At 42.8% G+C, this 24518-nt stretch overlaps 1 protein-coding gene across 8 annotated transcripts in view; it reads left to right on the top strand.

Moving 5' to 3' along the window:
• STXBP5L (syntaxin binding protein 5L) overlaps positions 1-19801 on the top strand; it is a 420013-nt gene extending 400212 nt beyond the window's left edge. For all 8 annotated transcript variants that reach the window (XM_043538749.1, XM_037909775.2, XM_043538743.1 and 5 more), the window contains 6 exons: positions 3253-3492; positions 5293-5653; positions 8253-8418; positions 11476-11587; positions 12013-12233; positions 14958-19801. In XM_043538749.1, coding sequence (XP_043394684.1) covers positions 3253-3492; positions 5293-5653; positions 8253-8418; positions 11476-11587; positions 12013-12233; positions 14958-14999 — 1142 coding nt within the window. In that variant the 3' untranslated portion in view covers positions 15000-19801. The remainder of the gene's footprint in view (positions 1-3252; positions 3493-5292; positions 5654-8252; positions 8419-11475; positions 11588-12012; positions 12234-14957) is intronic.
• The last annotated feature ends 4717 nt before the right edge of the window (positions 19802-24518 follow it).

The following is a 24518-nucleotide window of genomic DNA, read 5'->3' on the forward strand; positions in this document are numbered from 1 at the left end:
TTTTCTAGACCTTTAATCATTTTTGTTGCTCTTCTCTGGACTTTTTCCAATTTGTTCACGTTTCCTGAAGTATGGTGCCCAGAACTGGACACAAGACTCCCTTTTAGGCCTTATCAGTGCTGAGTAGATTGGAAGAATTACTGCTCATGTCTTGCTTACAACACTCCTGTTAATGCATGAAATACATCTCCCTGTTAGCAGTCATTGATCCTGCTGGGAAAGGCTTAGCCTGAGCCAGGTGCTTTTATACCTCACTCAGATAAAAGGGCATGGCTCTCTGAAGAGAGAGTGAGTGGATCTACAGTGTGAGAGACCCCTGAGGGAGCAGCAGGTCTGAGGAGAAGCCTAAACTGAACGTTATCAGTTAATAAAGCTAAATTCCAGGAAGGGGTGGGGTTTAGACTTTGTTTTAGAACAGGCTGGGAAGGTCACAGACGTGCCTCTGATCATTCCTAAGTTATGTGTTTCTGTTCAGAAATCTTTCATGACTCCAAAGTTTGAGAGATGTGTCATGCTGAGCTTTTGAAATTCAATCTGAATATTGTATTTAATGGAAAATAGCACGACATGTTCCCAAAGGTGTCCCAAAAATTATACCTGTTAATGTCAATTCTGCTAAAAGGCATTAGTTAATTGTACTGCACAAGAGCAAGGAACATTTATTCTTATTTAAAGGAAGGAAAAAGTCCTGTGACACATGCAAATAGCACATCACATATTTTAAACACTCTGCAGGTCGCCTACACAGACTGAGCAGACATATTGGTCCCTTCAGCACCTTTCACAGCTTGACCACTGTGTTTGCTTTTTCCATGCTCTTGTCATTAATACCAACTACTAACGGGAAAAATACATACAGCCTGCGCACCATGTGGGGAAAATGGGGTTTGGGGTCACGGGCTGCCCTGTGTTGCGGGGTCTGGGACACCTGCAAAGCCTCTTCACTAGCCCTCTTTGGTCAGCAACTGGTGCAGTGCTGATGAACTGCCTCCAACGCTCCATGGCTAGAGTGCTGCAAGGTCTGTGAGGGGATGGGGCACATTCATTCACAAGGGATTAGGTCCATAGAGCCTCACAGATAAGCCCCCCCACCACCCCGCTTTTATGCAAGTCTCTGCAGTAGTGTTGAGCCAGGGCCAGGCAGCAGCACTAATGCCTGCACGGAGAGTTGAACGTGAGCTCCCTGGCTGGGGAGCATGTGGAACTTGGAAACTGAACCAGGCAGAAATTTCTCTTCAGCGTGAGGGGGACTAAAATCCTGCAGTGCTGCGGAGCTCACGTTTGGCAAGGCAACCGCCTCACTCAGCGTAGAAGCTCTGCAAACTGCAGCTCCAACTTAAATATAAACTGACCCTCTCAGCGCCAAATGTTGATCTGAATAGCAATACTTTGATGTGCATCTGCCCAGTAATTCCCAGGTGGGTGCTGGCAACTGGCTAATTTCTGCCACTTGTGCAGAGTCACGGGGAAGGGAGTTTAATGTCACAACAGATGTTCCCTGTGGGACTAGAATCCCTAAACTATCACTTTCTCAGGAGAGCAGGAACTGTAAATGTGGTGTGAAGCTTAACTCAGGCTTTAGTTCTGGGAGACTGAATGATGGGGAAGGTTCTTATCCAGGTTCAAGTCTTCTCCAACACCAGGAAGCATTCTACTCCCTAATCATTTCTGCTGGCTCCTGAACTTTCTCCTTTGAGGAGACATCACCCTCTTCTGGGGATGAAGAAGGCTTAAACTTGCTTCTCAACAAGGGCTTGGGAGGAGGCCATTGGACTGTAGATGCCACAGTGATGGCCCCCATTCTATGCATAGATAGACCTGATGAAGGCATCCATAGCTGCCCAGTTAGCTCAGCAACTAGACTCAAGTGAGTATCTGAATGTACTCTGAGGCGCTTAGAGAAGTCTCAGGCCCACTAGCTCCAAACGTTTGTCTTCCAAAGTCTCTCAGCCTCTAGCCTTTTGTGTTGCAGAAAAGCACCTGTAACTTTCAGTGTTGAGTTGTAGCCTGCCTCCAGAGCTGCCTGACTCGGTGTAGATGGAGTGCAGAGCTGGCCCAAGCCTGTCTTGCAAAGACTAGCCTGGGTTCCTGATTTCTCCTTGTCCAGGAAGCACAGGGAAGGCATTAGAGATGAAAGGGATCAGCAGCAGTGATACTCAAAGCAGACTATGCTGTCCGGGAGACTAAGCTGCCTACTTTGTGTGCCAGGAAATGAAAAAGGGCCAAAGATGAACCCACCCCTTCCTCCTGCTGCAGCCACCCCCTGCTCCCGTGTGTCCTAATGCCACTCCCGGCTCCTTCATTGTCCAGTCCCTTCTCAGCCCCAGCTCCCTCCTTTCTGCTCCCACCCTGTGAACCCATAGCAAGTCTGTGTTGAGCAGCTTATTCTGCCTGGTTTGATGAGAGACAAGGCTGCGTGAGCATAACCCGAATCAGAGCCTTCAACACCCAACCAAGCTCTATGCCATTCCTCTCCTGGAAGGGTTGGGAAGAGGCCCCTCCCCCTGGGAGACTCCCAGTGAGTTTGGTGAGGGGAGAGTGTGTGTGTCTGTTTCTAACTGGTGGTCACAGTTCCCCGCGAAACCACACACAAAAAATGTTTATGGTCCAACCCCATGGTGTGGAGTCGGTTGAGGGGCAGAGCAACTTTCTCACTCCATTGTATGGGAAGTGGGAGGTGATTTGGGGGTGAGAAGGTTTAAATGATGTTCCTTCCCCCTGCACATTGTCTGTAACAGGGGCCAGTTCAAGGGTCAGTGTCTCCTCTCAGACAGACAGCTGCCAAGAATATCGCAGACTAAAGAGGGTTACTCTGAACATAGCCATAGCAGTGTTTGGTGCAAGGCAAAGGGCATGTGCAACAGGACGTGATGCTGGCACTGAGCGCTCACTTCATGTCCTGTAATAAGGTTTATGATTTAGTTTTAAATATATTGGTAATGTATGAGTTGAGGAGAGATCCCTTGAGCCACGACTGGAGCAAATTCTGGTTAGCCTATGCAGCTCTCTGTAATAAGCAGCTATATCTAACAGCCTGATTTGTCTGGAGAGGTCTGACAGCATTCTCACTGTTGTTTATGCACCGGCAGGAAGTTAAGACTATGCAAGTATCAAAATGTTCAACTAGTCTGTAACGAGTCCGTGATGTCCACGTACAACAGTGCGTTGGCATTTGGTTTTCAGATACGTTTGGGCCTGTGCTCTAGCCTGCTGGCTCATGTCTGCTCGATTGTATTTACCTTATTTATACAGAAAACCGGGAAAACACCTTCAGCCGTTCCCGAAGCTCCAGTGTCTCCAGCATCGACAAGGAGTCCAAGGAAGCAATTACAGCTTTGTACTTTATGGAGACCTTTTCACGGAAGAATGACTCTACTGTCTCCCCCTGTCTGTGGGCTGGAACAGGCCTTGGTATGGTCTTAATCATCTCCCTTAATCTGCCTGCTACTGAGGAGTTAAGGCAGACAGAACCGGTCATGGTGTCTCCAAGTGGTAAGAGTTTCTGTCTGCTTTCCTGTTCTTTGTCTGTCTCGGTAGCAGGAGAGGGTATACATATCTGCTTTTATCTGGTTTCTCTGACCAAAATCTCTCATGTAGGGAATATTAACCCCTACATTCATTACATTACATTCAGTGGTTCATTACACTGAGTGCACAGCGAGATACAAAGAGGGGATCATAGCAGTGATAGCTGTAATTTAGAGACGTAGGACAGTCTGTTTTATTAATCACGAAGATTAGATCTTACATAGAGCTGCACACATTCCTTGTAAGGACCTGGAAACAGGAGACCTTTTTTTCAGACTGGAAAAATAGATAATTTCCTCATGGGAAAGTGTATTTGGGATTTGTTTGAACGTGTCAAGAATTTGATGGATCACGTGGCAACAGAAATGTCACTAAATTCCAGTAGAAGGTATCTTCAGCACAAACAGCTATTTTCATATCTAAAGGTCTTCATAAACCTTAACTGATTATTCCTTCCCTGTGACATAGGGAGCTGCTCCCACTTCTGCAGATGAGGCAACAGGCACAGACAATAAGCGACTTGGTCAGTGCTAAGAGGGACCCAATGATAAAGCCAGGATTAGATCTCAGGAGTTCCTGCCTTCTAGTCCTGTGCACTGACGCCCTCAGACAGATCTCACTCATAGGAGAGGTCTAGCTTTCAGGACAAAAACTCAGCTTTGTGCAAAAGTAGTTGCAGAATGAACTAGGCCCTTGTTTCACACCTAGTTATGATGATGATTACAATTACAAGGTCACCGACACAGAGGATGGTCAACTGAGTGCAGTTATGGACACTGATGAGGACGTGCCATGAGAGTAGAAACAAGGGCAGAGAACAAAAAACGAGGTTCAGTTTTGGAAAATACAAGTTGATACATGTGAGGAAAAACAATTGCAAGTACATATACTAAATGAGAGGGGGGAAAACGTAGAAAGCAGGGAGACCTAGAACTAGCAGTAGGCAGCAGATTAGTCGTGAGTTTGTGGATATGGCTGGGAAACAAGGCCAGTATAATTTTGAACTGCTTAGACAAAAGCATTTTGTCACTGAGCAGAGAGGTTATAGTCCTCCTACATGCAGCTCTGATCCAGCCCCTGCTGGAATGTTGTGATCAGGTCGGAGGTGTCATTACCAGAGAAACCAGAGGGAGTGCAGAGGAGAATGACAAAATGATTGAGGGGTGAAGGGGGTAATTTCCAGGGAAGATTGAAAGATCCCAAGCACATCTTGGCTAAGTGACAGGCACAGGTTACAGGGGATACTGGATGGGGGTAAACACCAAGGAGGGACAGGATTTATTTAGCAGTTTTAAAGGAGCTAACTAGGAATAATGGGAGGAAATTTAGGAGTAAGGAACTGTAGTCTGTATTAGACAAGGAAAGGATAGGAGGCATCTCAGCTGCTTGCTTAAAACCTGACTGGAAAGACACTAGAAATTGTACTGTAAAGAACAATCCTACTGGTAAGAGAATTGGATACATGCCGTAATTGGCTATTTCGATCTCTAAATTCTACTGTTTTCTATTTAATTTTTTTTGTTAGGTTGCCTGAAACATTTTCAGTAACTGCAGCCTGCTTGTTCACCATCTCTGTGGGGCTGCAAAAATACTTCGTTTGAAGCAAAAGGTTACTTTGTGCCATTAGCTGTGCAGCTCATTAGCTTAAGGCTAAGATGTGCTATTGTAGCCCTAAAGGGAAAACCTGGATGCAAAATAGACCATGATGTGACCACTGGATTTTTTGACCAGCATATGCCAAAGCTAGAGCATTATATTTTACAGGTACAGTTCTGACGCTGAAGGGAGCAGTGCTGACTTTTTCATGCCTGGACTGCATGGGAGCATTGATTCATCCACCCTATGAAGTATGGAGGGACCCAAATAGCATGGATGACAGTGAAAAAATGAGAAAAAGGAAACTTGTCATGTATTCTCCTTCCTCCTCCGGGGATATGGGAGATCATCAGTTTGCTGTCATCTGCTCAGAAAAACAAGCCAAAGTTTTCTCACTGCCTTCCCAGACATGCCTCTATGTTCACAACATCACAGAAACGTCCTTTCTACTGCGAGCAGATGTGGTGACCCTGTGTAACAGCATCTGCCTGGCTTGCTTTTGTGCCAACGGGCATATCATGGCGATGAGGTACTTACCTACCTAATCATTTGGCAAAATGGTAAAAGGCAACAGAATTAGGGCTGTAAAGGGGAGCAGGATGCACTCTGTCCACCTGCAATCTGCTGTTTATATTATGCACACGTAAAGGAAAGCTGTACCCATTTTGCTCTGGTATATAATTTCTCTCGGTTAGTAATCCTTCTCACCATCTAGTATAAGGATTATCTCTGACAGCAATAGCACGGCAGAAGCAGCAGTGCTCACTGTGGCTAAAGTTGCAGAATAATTTCCATGCAGTCTCTCTTTGGTCACTTATAACTGTCAGCTTCTGAACTAAAGACTTCCAAGCCTGGTCTCACCCACGTACATTCAATGACTGTGGAAATCAAAATACCGTTCCCTACATTATAAAAAAATAGGGCTGTGAAGTGATTAAAAAAATTAATCGCACAATTAATTGTGCTGTTAATAATAGAATACTATTTAAATATTTTTGGATGTTTTCTACATTTTCAAATATATTGATTTCAGTTACAACACAGAATACAAAGTGTACATGCTCACTTTATATTTGTCTTTGATTACAAATATTTGCACTGTAAAAAACAAAAATAGTATTTTTCAGTTCACCTAATACAAGTACTGTAGTGCAATCTCTTTATCATGAAAGTTGAACTTACAGTGTAGAATTATGTACAAAAAAAGGCATTCAAAAATAAAACAGTGTAAAACTTTAAGGCCTACAAGTCCACTCAGTTCTACTACTACTTCAGCCAATCGCTCAGACAAACAAGTTTTTTTACATTTGCTGGAGATAATGCTGCCTGCTTCTTGTTTACAGTGTCACCTGAAAGTGAGAACAAGCATTTGCATAGCATTGTTGTAGCTGTCATCTCAAGGTATTTACATGCCAGATGCACTAAAGATTCATATGTCCCTTCATGCTTCAACCACCATTCCAGAGGACATGCATCCATGCTGATGATGGATTCTGCTCAATAACACTTGAAAGCAGTGCAGACGGACGCATGTTCATTTTCATCATCTGAGTCAGATGCCACCAGCAGGTTGATTTTCTTTTTTGGTGGTTCGGGTTCTGTAGTTTCTGCATCAGAGTGTTGCTCTTTTAAGACTTCTAAAAGCATGCTTCACACCTCGTCCCTCTCAGATTTTGGAAGGCACTTCAGATTCTTAAACCTTGGGCCGAGCATTTTCACTGTAGCTATCTCTAGAAATCTGATATTGGAACCTTCTTTGTGTTTTTTGAAATCTGCAGTGAAAGTGTTCTTAAATCAAACAACATGTGCTTGGTCATCATCCGAGACTATCATAACACAAAATATATGGCAGAATGCAGGTAAAACCATGGAGCAGTAGAAATACAATTCTCCTCCAAGGAATTCAGTCACAAATTTAACTAACACTTTTTTTTTGTTTTAACAAGCATCATCAGCATGGATGTATGTCTTCTGGAATGGTGGTCAAAGCATGAAGAGGCATATGAATGTTTAGAATATCTGGAACGTAAATACCTTGCAATGCTGGCTACAAAAGTGCCATGCAAACACCTGTTCTCACTTTCAGGTGACATTGTAAATAAGAAGCGGGCAGCATTATCTCCTGTAAATGTAAACAAACTTGTTTGTATTAGCGATTGGCTGAACAAGCAGTAGGACTGAGTGGACTTGTAGGCTCTAAAGTTTTAGATTGTTTTGTTATGGAGTGCAGGTATGTAACAACAACAATAAATCTACATTTGTAAATTGCACTTTCACAATGAAGAGATTGTACTACAGTACTTGTATGAGGTGAACTGAAAAATACTATTTCTTGTGTTTGTCATTTTTACAGTGCAAATATTTGTAATCAAAAGTAATATAAAGTGAGCACTATACACTTTGCATTCTGTGTTGTATCGGAAATCAATATATTTGAAAATGTAGAAAAACATCCAAAAATATTTAATAAATGTCAATTGGTATTCTATTGTTTAACAGTGCGATTAATTTTTTTTAGTTAATCATATGAGTTAACTGCGATTAATTGACATCCCTAAAAAAAATAATTCTTAAAAATTCTTTTTTGGATAGCTCCTCAATCAAAATTGCTAAGGTAGAAAGTTGAAAAGTGGCATTAAAGCAGTCCTCAGTCAGCAGCAGCGCCTTTGAGAGTTCTACTTAACATTGGGTTGGATTTAACCAAAGGCTAACCTTTCAAAACCACAAGATACACATTCTGTGGACTTTTTTTTTGCCACGAGGACTTTAGGCTACTCCAGGGTTAGGTGGCAGCTGAGCAGGGTTTTGAGACTCTCGATGGAGGACTTTGACACCAAGCAAGCTGAATGTAAGACACCTAAGTCCTTTTGTGGAGCTAGCCCTAAAAACCTATTTTGGTCACTGAAATTTGCTTTGAGACCAATACATGGAGGGAACAGATCTGTGAAATGGAAAGGTGCCATTTTTATATTAGCACATTTAAGAGTAGGACTGCATTTTAAATACCACAGCATTCTAGGCTATATATGAAAAATACTAAATAAGTTACCTGTGGGTTTGAATCACTTGATAGAATAAAAGCATTTTCTGAAAATCCCAACATAACACAGGCATCTGCTTCTCTTCAGCTTGCCCAGCCTTCGCCCAATGCTGGATGTCAACTATTTGCCAGTAACAGACATGAGGATAGCACGGACATTTTGTTTCACCAATGAAGGGCAAGCTTTGTATCTCAGCTCCCCCACAGAGATCCAGCGACTGACATACAGCCAGGAGATGTGTGACAATCTACAGGTAGGGCTTGTAACTGTCAAAAGCATCCATGCCGCATGGCTTTCTTATTTCTTATCTAACCTTTGAAGCACCTACGGGCTCCCATTGTGAGATCTGTGCTGCACCATGTTTTCAGCACTTCTGAGCCAGCCAGAGGCATCTCAACAGAGCCCTCCCACCACTGCCTTGATCACAGTGGCTTACACCATTCTCAGACTTTCAACTGTTAACACCATGTCCTCTGGTTTAAAATCTAGTGAAACCTGTTCCTTTTTCAGATAATTTTCATTCAATCCAGTGCATTCTTATTTTTAATTTGGAACTGAAACTCCATATAACAGCGCAAAGATTGCCCAGGATGTTCTGTAACATCTGCAGTGTCATGCCTGGAACATATGTCAATTTGCATCAACATTTTCTCAGGAGAAAAGCTCCTACATTTGGAAAGAGTAAAATGGAAAAAGAAATACTTAGTGGTATGGTGTCATTGTCTAATACTCTGGTCCCTTAATATGCACGTTCCTTGTGTTAAATCTCTGAAAGAATGCAAAACACTAACCCAAAATTTTATCAGCTAAAGATGGGGAAAACAAGATGCTTCTAAAACAACATTTGTTCCCAAATGATCAGTTTATCTGAAACAGTGTTTTACTTGTAGGTTTCTCAAGGTAATGACACTTTTTCCTCTCCTAAGTTTAATTAAATTTAAATTTAATTAAAAGTTAAAGTTTTAAATGGTGAAAAATGGTGAGAAGTTGGATTGTAACATTATTGCCAGCAGATATGCCAGGCATTAGATTTAATGTAAGATATGATCTAGTGTGAAACGACAATTGCTTGCTTTTAAAGTGAAATCAGTGCTGGCTTGACAACCTATAGATGGAAGTTCCCTATTTATTTATAGCACAGGACAGCACAGGCAGCTGCAGCAGCAGGCTAAGCTTCCTACGTGCACACCACACACCCCAAGTAAACCTTATGCTTGCCCTGCTGCAGGAACCACCTCATTGGGACAAAGGGGAGGTCAACAGTACTTTTGGTCCGTGGCCTCTATGGAGTAGCTCCTGTCCCCTAGCGACTGGACTAAGTCCACAGACTGGCATTAACTGTAACAACTTCTGGTTCCTACTAAGTTGATCCAGATTTGAAGCAGGTTGGCACTCGCCATAACAAAGTATAGCAAAGTCCTAATGTGCTGCTCTGGTTGAAAGAGGAACGGTTTCAAAATGTTATAAGGGACTGCATAAAAATGTCTGGCACTCGATACCAGCATGGGTCTAACTGAAGGGAAAGTGCATCAGCACAACTTCTGTTCCTTCCCTAACTTTAGTATTGCTTATTTTATTCTAAAAGTAAATGCAGGCCCCACTCCCCACATTATTACAGTTTCTTCAGCAATCACTCAGTAGGGTAGAAGGGCAGGGGTTCGGAGTTGGATTATAAACCATTAAAAATCTCCAAAAAAAAATCTATTAGTGATTAGGACATACTTTTGAATTATGTACAGTATTTTCCACTACAGTAACCGATACAGTCCTTATTTGCAGGTGGGAAAAGGTTCTCAGATTGTACTACACATTAAAATACAGCAGCTATGGTGTAAGGAAAGTAAAAAGCTAGTTCATTGTTGGATTTTTTGCACTCTAAATGTCATTTATTGAAGGAAGTGAATTGTGTGCGGTTATTGGGGAAGGATCATTAGCAGTGAAAAGAGGAAATAAGCTTGAGGTTGTATAATGAGCAGAGAGCCAGGATGCCCAACAAAAGACGTGGTACTGCCGGCTCTTGTTAGACCATGGGAATGTGTTGAGCAGCAGAAGTTACCACAGAGTGCTGGCATTTTCAACACTGAAGAATTGTTAAGAGGAGCGAGTGTTGCAGCCAGGCTTGGGCTCACTGGAGAGGAGGAGGAGTGGAAGCAACTGTTTACAAATTACTGGAGGGACTCTAACTACATCACTGAAGAAGGGTTTAAAACTAGGGGATGGGCTAGATTTGTGTTAGCCCAAGTAAGGGAAAAAGGCTCTTACCTCCCAGCACTGCCACACTCCAGCTGCTCACATCACGGCTGCTGCACAGAGAGGAAGAGCAAGGACTTTATACACCCAGTATCCCCCTCTTCCCCCAAGAGCAAGAGGGAGGAGCATTAGCAGAGAGCCATGGTTTCACCCACCCTGACCTACCAGCTGGCAGAGCAGTAGTATTAATGTACTGAAGCCATCTCCCCACAAATGGTTGCTACATAAGTAGTTACCCTAGCAGATTGCAAACAACTTTGATAGCTAGATTTGTTTCTAAAGAACCATTGGTTTGAAGGATACAAGTATAAGCTCTCTGGAGGCAGAGACCATGCCTTCAGCTGTGTCCGTAAATGTCTTGTGCACGACTGGTGCTGTGTAAATAGTAAAATTAAGTGGGAGGTAGGCACAGCTAGCATCCAGTGATGGGCTCTCGGAGGGAAGCCAATGGCCTTTTGTAAAATTACTTCCTTTCAGCAAGCACTAAATTCATCTTTATTGTTTTCTCTTTGCGAACTATTGATGGTCTGGTTGCCTGGATAATCACTAGTGCAAAGCACATAATCACAAAGTCATTTCTTCAACAATTTTGTCTCTTCTGCGGCTCACCAGCTGATCGTGATTTCTTCCTTTTAATCAACATTTTTATGTTGTGGCTTCGTTGCAAAAATTGCTCTCCACAAATCATAAAATGTGAACCCGCCAGGGGAATGAACACAAACTAATTTTTTTTTAAATGTGAGTGGCTCTGGTTGGACATTTTATCTGCACTAGTGACCCAGCTCTTGTAGTAACCGGACATCAAATGCTTAATGCTATGCTTTACGTAGTATGAGAATTTTTTTTTTTAAAAGAATTGATGTTGCAGACAAACTGAAAGTCAAATGTTGTCCCTGCTAGCCCTGGTTTTGCAATATAACATGCTACATAGATCAGAATTTATCTTTTATTTGCCAAACATCTGATGTCAGTGACTCTATGTTAATCTAGACATTTAAAGTAAATGACAATCTTCATCCCTCTAGTTCCCTCATATGTTCTTCTGTCTGATTTTGGCCAGGACATGCTTGGGGATTTGTTTACCCCAGTGGAAACACCAGAAGCCCAGAACAGAGGATTTCTCAAGGGGCTGTTTGGAGGAAGTGGGCAGACTTTTGACAGAGAAGAGCTGTGTAAGTGATTATTGCTGAAACTAACGGAAGACACAGAACAGTTAAACCAATACAAGGACAGGACACAATCTAGGAAAGAAGGGATGTTAAAAATGTTAAAGGTAACACTATGAAGGAGGGAAGAGAATTTGTCCCCACAAGTTACTAGAAGGAGCAAGAGCTTGACGTTTCAGAGCCTTGTTTCTATCTATCCAAAATGTTTCCTTTCCTCCCAGTAAGAGCAAGTGAACAATAAAAAGGCCCCATCACTGCAATTACTGAAGAACAGGTTTGAGAGGGCACCAGTATCAAACCTGCCTGGGTAGCTTGAGGCAGTCTCTGTGTGCCACAGTACACCCCCAAACAACAGCAAGGGAGTGAGGAACTAGCAATGAACTCTCTCGTTATCGATGGGGGAATGAGCTAACTCCACTTTCCCTGTGTAGTTGGCGAGGCTTCAGCAGGAAAAGCCTCTCGGAGCCTGGCTCAGCACATCCCTGGCTCGGGTGGAATCGAGGGTATGAAAGGAGCTGCAGGAGGGGTAATCGGAGACTTGGCTCGTGCGCGCCTCGCCCTTGACGAGAGAGGACAGAGACTGGGAGAACTGGATGAAAAGACTGCAAGCATGATGGCTAGTGCAGAGGCATTTTCCAAACATGCACATGAGGTATGGGTTCCTCGCACATACCAGTGGAGAGAGTTTTCCTTACCCAGGGTTACCCAAAGTTAAGAAAGCTGAACCTCCTTCAGGAAAATTAAACCCAGCACTGTCCCCCAAGCGTTGATACCTTAATTTATACAGCACCCTTCCCCATACATTTGGGGAACACTGGTGTAGATTGTCATTATATGACACTTTCTCTCCTTTTCTACATGCTTTGATAAGCAGTGAAGTATCGTCATTCACATCTGCACCCAGTGAAATAAATGGGGTAGTTTCCCACCTCAGAGCTGTTGTTTCAGGCTCTCTGCAAACTGAGACAGCCATCTACTTTGGTTACACTTACTCCATATTTTCAAAGCGTTTAAAGCCAAAAGGGATGATCAGATCATCTAGTCTGCCCTCCTGTGTATCACAGGCCATTACATTTCACCTGAGTATCCCTATATTAAGTCCAAAGACTTCAATTAGACCAAAAAGTTCAGTCCTCAGGAAACTAAACTGTGCGCCATGGACAGAGAACAGGGTGCCACCAATGCCCAAGTCTCCTGCAATGTTTTCTTCATAAATGTCTGTCTTTCAAAACTGCTGCCATCTCCCGTTGTTCTCAGTGGGAGGGAGAGTAGTAAGTGCCCTCAGTTAATATGACCATTACATCCAACGCAGCAGTGTTGCTCCTGAAATCAGAGGACAACGTAGGGTCCTCAGTCCTTTTGGGAACAATGGGAGCAATATTCATTAATTGCTCTGAAGATTTTGTGTGCCTATCCCTCCTGTCAAATGTTCAGATATGAACAATAACAGGAGAAATATTACCATTAATCCTGTTTCTTTTAAAAACCTGCTAGTTGCACAAGATGTGCTGGACAGGGAGGGGGAAACTAGGGTGGGTCACAGGTGTGCATCTGGATGCAAGGGAACAAGTGGGCACAGGAAACTGGGGGCATGACCATAGTGTGTTATGCTAAACTGGTTTGCTCTAAATAGGCTGCTTAGCATGGAGACATTTGCTCTGTAATGATGTCACCCTATGGTATAGGGTATTCTTGCCAGCAAGTTAAAAAAAGTATGGATTGGATGAAAGGACTATAAGGTGGCTAGAAAGCTGGCTAGATTGTTGGCCTCAACGGGTAGTGATCAACAGTTCAAGGTCTAGTTGGCAGCCGGTATCAAGCGGAGTGCCCCAGGAGTCAGTCCTGGGGCCGGTTTTGTTCAACATCTTTATTGCTGAAGGTGCAATTAATCCCATCATCCAGCTCATTAAGTTCACAGATGACACTAAACTGGGGGGAGGGATAAGGGTCGAGAGTGACCTAGACAAATTGGAGGACTGGGCGAAAAGAAATCTGATGAGGTTCAGCAAGGACAAGTACAGAGTCCTACGCTTAGGACGGAAGAATCCCATGCACCGCTACAGGCTGGGGACCGACTGGCTAAGCAGCAGTTCTGCAGAAAAGGACCTGGGGATTACAGTGGACGAGAAGCTGGATATGAGTCATCAGTGTGCCCTCATTGCCAAGAAGGTCAACAGCATATGGGGCTGTATTAGTAGGAGCATGGCCAGCAGATCGAGGGAAGTGATTATTCCCCTCTATTCGGCACTGGTGAGGCCTCATCTGAAGTATTGCATCCAGTTTTGGTCCCCCCACTACAAAAGACAAATTGGAGAGAGTCCAGCGGAGGGAAACGAAAATGATTAGGGGGCTGGGGCACACGACTTACGAGGAGAGGCCGAGGTAACGGGTTATTTAGTCTGCAGAAGAGAAGAGTGAGGGGGGATTTGATAGCAGCCTTCAACTACCTGATGGGGGGGTTCCAAAGAGGATGGATCTAGATGGATCTCAGTGGTGGCAGATGACAGAACAAGGAGCAATGGTCTCAAGTTGCAGAGGGGGAGGTCTAGGTTGGATATTAGGAAACACGATTTCACTAGGAGGGTGGTGAAGCCCTGGAATGGGTTACCTAGGGAGGTGGTGGAATCTCCATCCTTAGAGGTTTTTATGGCCCTGGCTGGGATGATTTAGTTGGTGTTTGGTCCTGTTTTGAGCAGGGGATTGGACTAGATGACCTCCTGAGGTTTCTTCCAACTCTAATATTCTATGATTCTATAGTCCTAAGAGTAGGAATCAACTGAAAAGAAGTACATTAAGGAATATTTAACTGTAATTCCAGTTTTCCAGATATCTGTACAGCTGGATTACCATGTACCTAGTGCCCCAGGGAGAATGTTTGTTTTTGGTTTTCTTATGGACTGTTATAAGTGTGAGGCAAAAAATACCCTCAAAGAGATGTGTACTGACAGATGGTATTCTGGAGGCGAGGCACCTAGCGTACCCTAATCTATAGCAGTTCCTACTTCACCTTATGCAAAAAGCAGAGTGCGAAAGTAGGAATTCCCTGAGAAGTGTCTCTTCAGTGAATAAGAGCTATGGGTAAATAATGTTTTGTGGAGGTTTAACACTTAATTATGAAGTTCCAGAAAGAAAAAAAAAGTTATTTTACGGCAGCAGAGGTAAATGACATGTTTGGCAAAGCTCAACCTGCTACTATTTGTTTGCTCCAATTTTTCTACTTGATTATGAAGTCCATGACAATTAATGGACCTACTTCATTTGTGATACCACTAACTCAGTGGAGTTCTACCACATACTAACTTAGCACAAGTCTTTACCATTAGCAAAAGAGATTTTTGTATCTAATTTTCATTTTGCTTATTTCCCATCGCTGTAGTTGATGCTGAAATATAAGGACAAGAAATGGTACCAGTTTTAGACTTTTAAAGAAGCTGCTTGGCTTTGATGAGAACACTATTCAGGGAAGCGGAACCTATTCTCAACATTACCAGTCACTGGCCAGAAGCAAAACTTTCTCCTAGGAAATGTTTTCCTGTTATTTGTTTGGATTCACCACAAGCGGGAAGTCAAGGAGAAGTTTTATAACCCACAAAATAGAGCCTAGACTTGTATCGGTCTTTTAGTCAAAATACCTGGCTCACGGTGTAGTAAATCTTTTTCCAAAAGCAACTGGACAGTCACGTTGGCATGTAGCTTTTTTCAGAAGCTCTAGGAATGAACTGTGGAGCGTGTCTCTGGTTAAAAATATTCTGTACAAACCTAGAATGTTAATGCACTTATTAAAAAATGAATACAATTTTGCATGACCAATTGACATCTTAAAAAGAAAGCATGTTGTGACCGAAGAAAAAGGGATTTATTTCTATGCTGAGCAAAAAATATTTAAAGACAGCAAAAATCTTTATTTTTAAAAACTACACTACAACCAGCCAGTACATTTCAAGCATGGCTGCTGCTACTCTGGACAGAAAAATTAGATGAACTGCATTTTCTTATTTGCTGCTAATTCTTTTCCTTAGCTTGAAATCATCAGCGCTATTTAATTCCTATCCAAAGAATAAACAAACATCCAAATCCAATCCAAATGCTTTATTTAGTGTTTGTGAAGGAGCCAGTTGGGATGTCACTTAAGTGAGAGTAGAGGATGTCTTTACAATCCAAAGAGTGCAGGAAACCCCTTCCATAAACACTAATTTTCTGAAAGAAAGATGTGTACAGCTTGCTAGATTCATCTCAAGTATCCTTTGAGGGGGGCTATGATACCATGTGTCACCCTAGGAGTGGCTGAATCACTTGGTTGCCTTGTTTTTTCAATATTAGAAGTTGAGTCAGTAATTTATTGAATTCAGCTGAAGAAAGTAGAGGGCCCAGTGGGTCAAGTTGGTAAATCCCCTCAAGTCAGTGACTTCAGCGGCTTGCAGGAAAGAGTTCTCCCTCACAATGCACTGAAGTGATGCTAAGCAAATTGCACAGTAACCCAATTTAAAGCTGGCTGATCACACCAGCAACAGGTTTAAACTGCAAAGCCCTGCAGATTTAATTTTATCTAAACCGGTTTCTCCACTGTCTTGCCTGGTGTATCACCACTTACAACCTGTGCAAAGCTGGTGTAAAACACTGCCATAGAAATGAGTGAGTGGAGAATTCAGGAGCACATTATATCTACTTTGCACAAGTGTAAAGGCCTACATGAGGTGCAAGGTACTGGTGAAATAGGCCGTTCATCTCAGCAAAGCTGCTGCCAGACCTCAACTGCTGCCCCGGGGCTTTATGTGGTTTCCATCATGGGCTTGTACTTTTCTTCATTTCGCAGATACTGTCCAATTCTTTTCCAGAGTAGTTTATCATGATGCATTTGCCTGAACAGAATTCCCATTACATAAAAGTCAGTTGCCTTCCCCAGCTCAGTTTTACTCCTCTGCATGAGCATAATTTCTAAAGTAACCAACTGTGAAGTCAGATGGATTCTAAAATTGGCTTGGGAACAAAGTGCCAACGTCATGTTTGCCAGCAAGTATGCACAAGTACAAACTAGGGAGAGAGAGACAGGGACACTTTGCATCAGGAGAATTCACTTTGAAGGAAAATGGTCTGAGAAAGCAGCTGCAGCTAGCGATCTCCCAAATAGCCATGGCCATCAGATTTGCTTTAACTTCCTACATGTTTGTATCATGACAGTTTAATGCACACTCCTGATCACAAGACACTGCTCTGGATTCTGCATTTCCATGGAAAGCACTGCTAACTCTCACAGCTATTCCTTTCTCATAGCTTTAGTGGTGGGGTGGGTGCTCACTGATGAAAACACCTCTTTGATATTTAATTCAGCTCAATTTTAGATATAGGTTTTGGATTCAGAAGTCTGGCATCACAAGCTGTGTGAATTAAGGCTATGGCACAAGTTTGAGGCATCATTAAGGTTTACGCTGTTATGGCTCAATATGAATTTTTTGCTATACAGAATTTTTAAATTTTGCTGTGGGCAAGGTTAAAATGACAGCTTTGACCATTATAATCCAGTTATAGGCCTTATGGCTAATCCAGCCCCTATGTGAACTGCATGTTTACTCTACATGTACTCTGGCCTATAGTTAGTCTGAATCACTAATCTTGTGGGCACTTTAGCATTACAAACACCTTAGAGAGGATATGTTCCCTAGTTTATCTGCAAGACTCGAGAAGGTATTTAAACTGTCACTGGGTTAGGATCAGACCAAACAGGAGGGAAATCATTCTACCAGGGACATAAGTTTGTTCTATAACTTACTGCACCTGTTTCTATACTAATATATCTGGTATGAAAAAGATATTCAAGGGTGGTGCCATGTACACCTCCTCTACTGGCTACACTGGGAGTTTCCATTGCAATTCAATGACACATTACAGTATCCATAAATGCATCACACATCCCTGTGTGGGCAGATTGAGTGATCAGGATGGTACTAGGTCTGTAATATATAGAAATTCTTGGCTTGCTATTCTGCTTTTAGGCAAAGGTGTTACTTAACATCAGTTCAGGAACCTATGATCCTAAATGCAATGGGAGCCTCCTTAGACAGATGCTAGAGCTCACTCCCTCATGAAGCAGTTGCACAAGTCAGTTTAAACAGCTACAGCCTGTGCAAAGGGAAATGTGCCTCCAGCAGGTCATTTCCATCACACTTGCTCTATCAACAGTCTCTAACTTACCACCACGCTGTATGAGTGGGAAAGCCAGCCAGTAGCTTTCAGTTTGCCTCTTGACTTCACAAAAGAAGAATTTAGATTCCCCAAACATACAATTTTGAATGTTTAAATCCATCATCTTTTTCTCTAGAAAAACTCCCCAGGAGATCACAACTATATCTTCCTTGGCATATTGTACATCTTTCCAGAAAGTTACAAATTCCTGTTTCTGTAATGTTCAGCTCTTGTGACTATAATTATTAATTTTCTTGTAGTCTGTAGAGATCTAAAAAATTGTATATGTTTGTATATAGAACGTTCTATATATATAAATATATATATGTAATGTATATGTTGTATAAGTTTGTTAGTGCACATTGTTAAAATGCTTTCTATTGAGATTTGTCGTGGATGTGGGAAAAGCCTTCACCTCAAAATTTAAGGAGGGTGGGGGAAGCCGGCCAGTTAGTTTCTTGTGACATGAGAAGGAGTGTGGGATTTTTAAAAGGCCTACCCTAAACATTTTTTGTTAATAACGAGAGTAATAAAGCTGCAGCCTTCAAGCTGATAATCATAGCAATGATTTTACTTGCTGAGAGGAAAATTAGGACACTAGTCTTTCTAAGAAAATTGTTGAAATCAAACGTGCTTTCACCTTTTCTACCAAGCCAGTACCAGCTCACGCAAAATCCATAACTTTTAGGCTCTTTCAACATCTAAACTCTTAGTTAAAAAGTACAAACTCCAGATAGTCTTTTATACTTTAAATCTAATGTAACCTATCTCTAGCAACACTTTTGGCATAATATTGCTCAATTAATTTTTTTTTGTTATGTTAGAAAATACATTTTTCACTCCCCCCAAAAATATGCACTATTCCAAACAATCAGATATACAAGATACACACACAGCTAGGGGTGCAATAGGCAGATAAAATAAATTAGATTCATTATGTGGCTTCTCATTAGATGAGTCTTTACTAGTAAGAACTATTTTATATGCAGCCAACTCCTAGACCTAGACCACTTTAAACTTCAATTCTGAATTAAAATTTTAAAAAAATCTAATGAAATTCTGTAACAGCACCAGGATTTGTTCCCTATAATCATATAAGATTTTCTAAATCATATTTTTTTACATTCCTATGTCCCAACTGTTTATACTTGTGAGTAGATGTGGTCTGATGCATTCCTGAATCCAAATTAGACATCTTTTCTCTGTATTAAACAGAATATAGGTTTTGCATAAATATTTAAATATAAACAGATATTCGATCATTAGATGTGTGTGAAGTTATCACAAAAATTCTCTGTACAACTTTTTACATATTCCTTTTTCAGAAACCATCACACCTAATTCCTTGTGTGTATTATAATAAATAAATTGTATACCGAAAAAATAATTCTGTATGTATCTAATGTGGAAAAACATCACAGCTAATGTAAATGCTGTATTCAACCTCAGGATTATTCTATTTATAAATTGTGTCTATAATATCACAGGCAAATTGCAGACTGCATTTAATTGCACCCTTTAAGTATTTTACTCTGGGTATCCCACATCACTTTTCATGACCTAAAGGTGAATGCAAACACATTATATTTCAGTCTTGATTAATTCTGCCTTGGTAAGGTCTCAGTAAGAACACACTCGCTCTCATTAATGAGTTGCATGTTTCCATTTGTTGACAACGCTTCATCTAGGTGTAATTCATGTAAAAAAGAGAGTTTCCATTCGTGTGTTTTCTCTTATGTGATTATTGACTAAAATCAAAAATTGTATTTTTTTTAAACTAGTGTCCAATATTCTGGCTCTGTCAAGGACGTGTGGACAAATTATGTGTGTTTTTTATTAATGAGGCACCACCTATATTTCAAAATGAAGGTTAAATCCAGGAGTGAAGCGCACACTCCTCCTGCTCCACTAACCATTTACTGTTTTGACAGGTACCCTAAAATTGGCATCACAAAGGTAAATTAAGGCACCTTTGATTGAAGCTATTCTGAGTTCCCGGTGAAAGAATTGATGGAAAGAAAATAAAGGAAAGAATTGACATTATTTTGTGTAATTCTCTTTTTTCAGGCACTTCACACTAGTTTCAGGGGTATGTAGTTAGGTAAAGGGTTTATAATGCATATTCCATGTGGTTACGCATCCCTACTACAGTAGGCATTTCTACACATAGCTTTTTTTGGTTTACAACTTCCATACAAGGTCAGGCCCCACTAGTGCCATCTTGTAAGTTAGTCTCTTGAGCTGTTATTTCTGTATTTTCATTTTGTCTGGGACTCCCACACTATGCTGGCAGAGCAGGGAGGTGGAAGGGGGAGCTATTGGGGTTATCAGTGCTGTACTGCCTTGGCTCATGAGTTCCTGCCTAAGATTCCAGGGTCAAAATGCATCCGTACTGTCACTGGGAGCTGTGTTCCTAAATAACTGAAGCACTTTTTAACACCCCCTCCCCCTCGCAAGCTTTGAGTAAGTTACAGCTGCACCACTTGCTTAGACAGGTCACTTGTATTATGCAAAGAAATTTAGAGAACATAAAGTGGCACAGGAACCACAAAAAACCAAACACATTTTCTACACACATAAGCCCAATAAGCCCACACATAAGCCCAATTCTACACATGTTCTACACACATAAACCCAATAAGCCCAATTCCCTCAGTCTTAGGAAACAGCAATGTTGTTTGTTGGTCTTCTAGCATATGGACAGGGCCCTTCACCCCACCTCCATATCAGAGGCGCACTGTGATTTTTACAGAGTACCTGACCCAGCTGCAAACACCGTCACCATGGTACACCACATCCAAGCGCCAGATGGCCGTGGAGTGTTTCTGCACAAGTGGCTGCTGTGAAAACCCCTACTCCTTGGCTGGGAGGTGAACAGGAGCATGTGGGGTAATTACTCACAATATGATTCTGTTGCTTCACCTGCAAGGAGACAAAAATCTCAGTCAAAGCTAATGAACAAGCACCAATCTTTCCACCTCCCTTCCAACTAGAGATTGGCCAAGCAAACTAAGGCCAGAGAGAAACGTCAAGTTATTCTGCCTGGGGACGGGAGAAGAAGGGATGGAGCAGGATATACAGAATTACTAGTGAGCAATCATCCCCCAGCATACGTCTTTCTTCTTCCATCCTACCCAGCAACAGCAATTACAGACACCGTATGCTGCAAGCAATGACCCAAAAGAGCCCTATACAGTGTACAGTAGTGTTTGGAACAGGTACCGGCCTGAAGCAATGTCAGCAGACAAGGTTGGAGCAAACTGCGACTGTGAGGTGGAGGTCAGGGAAATGAGCCTTCAACATCAGTGGGAAATGCTTCCGCTTTCTGAGCCTAGGAAAGGTGCTACACCTCTTACAGCATGGGATTTAACACTTACGACCATACACTTTGGACCTAGTCACGGCTTTGGGGGGGGGGAAGGGAGCGGCGGCTCAAGCTACAATTCACTGAGCTGTTATTGTGGATTCTGTCCCTCATTTCAGCCTTCACAACAAAAGCGTTACTACTCTTCTGAGTGGGAGATACTTAAAACTTCAGAGCCTGCCTGACAGCCAGGGAGAGCCGGGTCCTCTGGTGCAACAAACTTTGGTAGATGCAAGTTGTATCAGCCTAAAGTCATTGCAGTTAGTATATCACACGTGTGAGTGCATACTTGACTCCTTCCACCAGTGCTGCATGTATTCACTAGGAGTGCATGTCAGTGCACAGTGCAGCACATCATGGGTAGCTATCCCAGTGTGCCACTCACCATCCTCCAGTGCACTGTCTTTTGGAAAATTTTGGCAATGCATGATGGAGCAGAAATAAGTCATGCAGGGGTGACTGGAAGCAAGTGGGGGGTCAAGTCCCCATCATGCCACTTTCTCCATCCCATAAAGGTATACATACCCCATAATTTTCATGCCTTTTTTAAATAGATCCCACTTCTTGTTGTTCACCATCTCTAAGAGCTCTATTGTCATTCATGAGCATTGCAAACCCAGAACAAACAATTCTCTCATATTTCAAGTGCCACAGGAAGAACTGTACCAATGGAGGATATGATGGTTGTTTGAGGACAGTTTGTTGTGGGACATAGTGAAAACAACTGAAGGTTGTCGGTGACAATCAAGGAGCAGCTGCCTATTTGGCCTCTATTTCCATGGGTACAAGTACAGTGCAATGGCACTGAATAGTGCCACTATTTTCCACAGGTGGTGGTGATTTTAGCTGATATCTCATTCCTGAGGGCAACAAAAGAACGGTTGCTGCTGGTGTCCCAAAACTGTCTGGGCCCATATGCCACTAGCCTGTTTACTGCTATGGTGCCTGCTGAAGTCATTGTTGAATGGCATGGGAAAGGATCCTATCGTGGAGGATGAAATGAGGCAGCCCACCCCAGAAGCCTTCAAGAAAGGGTTGCTGAGAGCCTCCATAAAAGTTTCATCAAGATCTCTCAGGAGGATACAAGGAACAACCCTATGGACATAAAGAAGCTGCTCTGCATGCCCTCCCACCCAACCCTACCGTGGAATGAAAAACAGATACCTCTACCTCTGTTTGTCATACCATTACCACCTCTCGGAGAAGTAAACCAATGAAAAGTCAATGCCTGACTCCTGCTAAGTTGGGGTTGGGCTGGGCATCATCTCTATATTTAAACATTGTAAAGAAAAATGCATGCACGCTTACCTGAGGTTCCTTCCCCTTCATCGGGCTTGTCTGCATTCGGCTTATGGGACTGGCTAGAATGGTGGAGTCTCAAAAAGATCCTGGCTCATGGCATAGCTGGATTCCCCTGCTGCTGTGTCCCTCCTCTTCCCCCTTGCTGTTCACAGCAGGGGTCTGTGTCTCGGGCTCCTTGGACATATCTAGAGTGCTTTGAGGGTGCTGGTGGGGTCTCCACAAAACGTGGTATGCCGCTCATTGTAAAAGTGGTGGGCCAGTGGCTCAGCCCCAGATTGACTGTTGGCCTTTCTGGCCTTGTGGTATGCCTATTGCAGTTCCTTTGCTTTCACATGGCATTGCTGCTGGTCTCTGTCATACCCCTTGGCCTGCAATCCTTGTGCAATCTTTTCGCAGATGTCCACATGTCGATGACTAGTCCGTAACTGTGTTTGCACGGCCTCTTCTCCCCATTGGCCAGGAGATCCAATACCTCCTGTCTACTCCAGGCAGGAGAGAGTCTAGTGTGTGGAGCTGTCATGGTTGATTGGGCAGTTGCTCACAACAAGGAAGAGATGGTAGGTGTGCTCAGCAAAGTGGACAATAAGGAAAAGGCATTTCAGAAACTCATGAGGGTTTTAAAACTGGGCAGTGGAGTTCACTATCGTGACCAGAGCAGTCACTGCAACAAAGGTGAAATGAAAGATTCATTAACCTGAAACTCCGAATGAGTCTCCAGAATAAACTCCAGGGGGATGCAAAACCTTGAGTTCTCATGCAAGTTAAAATGAGTTTAATTCCCCTACTTTGCAGCTATCACGAATGCAATTAAGAATGGCACCTTAAGACAAAGTAGTTTCCATCCCTGTGAGGTGTTTTGCTCCCAAAAGGGACGCAGGAGCACGCACCTGGAAGAGGGAGGGCAGGTTCCACTGAAGAACCAAGTGCTGGTGCTTAACTCTCTGCAGTAGAATGGAACAAAAGAAGCTTTTCGCCCCAGGGATGAGCAATTTCTCTATCCTTTGATGGCACTGTGAATAGCAATGAGCTGACACACACAGACCCGGAGAGAATTAACCAAGATACATCTATGCTGCAATAAAAGACCTGTGGCATAGCTGTGGCTGGACTGGGTCAACTGACTCAGGCTCACAGGGCTTGGGCTGCAAGGATAAAAGTTGCAGTGCAGTCATTCAAATTTGGGCAGAAGCCCAAGCTCTGAGACCCAGCCCCTCCCAAGGTTTCAGAGTCCACGCACCTGCCTGAGCATCTTTTTTAGCCCTGCAGCCTGAGTCAATTGACCCGGGCCCTGAGATTTGGTGCCAAGGATTTTTTATTGCAGTGTGGACATACCCTTAGGGGAAACTGAAGACTTCAGTCAGCCTTGCAAGAGCAGAACAGAACATGAACCAGAATAGGCTAGAATGGCAAGTTTTGTGGACACTGTTCTCCTTGTCTCATAACACACCAGGGAACAGTCAATGAAATTAAACGGCAGCAAATTGGAGACCAGACATTTATATGGATAACAAGAATTCCAAAGTTATAATAGTTAATGCTCACATGATATTTTGTAAGGGAGATGATAACCTCATGCTTCAAAGGTTTAAACCAAATGTCTAACATTTAGGGATTAGGACCTAATGTGAGGTTCTAACCCCTTCCTCTGAAGCAGCTGGTGCTGGTAGCTACCAGAGACAGGAGACTGTCCAAGATGGACCTCAGGACTGCTCCAGTATCACAATTCCTATGTTCCTAGAAAAAATATTCTACCTGTTTATCATAGAATCATAGAGGTTAGGTCAGAAGGGACCATTATGATCTAGTCTGACCTCCTGCACAATGCAGGCCATGGAATCTCACCCACCAACTCCTCTAAGAAACCCCTAACTTATGTCTGAGCTATTGAAGTCTTCAAATCGTGGTTTAAAGACTTCAAGGTGCAGAGAATCCTCCAGCAAGTGACCCGAGGCCCATGCTGCAGAGGAAGGCGAAAAACCCCCCAGGGCCTCTGCCAATCTGCCCTGGGGGAAAATTCCTTCCCTATCCCAAATATGGCAATCTGCTAAACTCTGAGCATGTGGGCAAGACTCACCAGCCAGACACCCAGGA

The sequence above is a fragment of the Chelonia mydas genome, chromosome 1 (genome assembly GCF_015237465.2).
Source record: "Chelonia mydas isolate rCheMyd1 chromosome 1, rCheMyd1.pri.v2, whole genome shotgun sequence".
In the NCBI taxonomy this organism is placed as follows: domain Eukaryota; kingdom Metazoa; phylum Chordata; order Testudines; family Cheloniidae; genus Chelonia; species Chelonia mydas.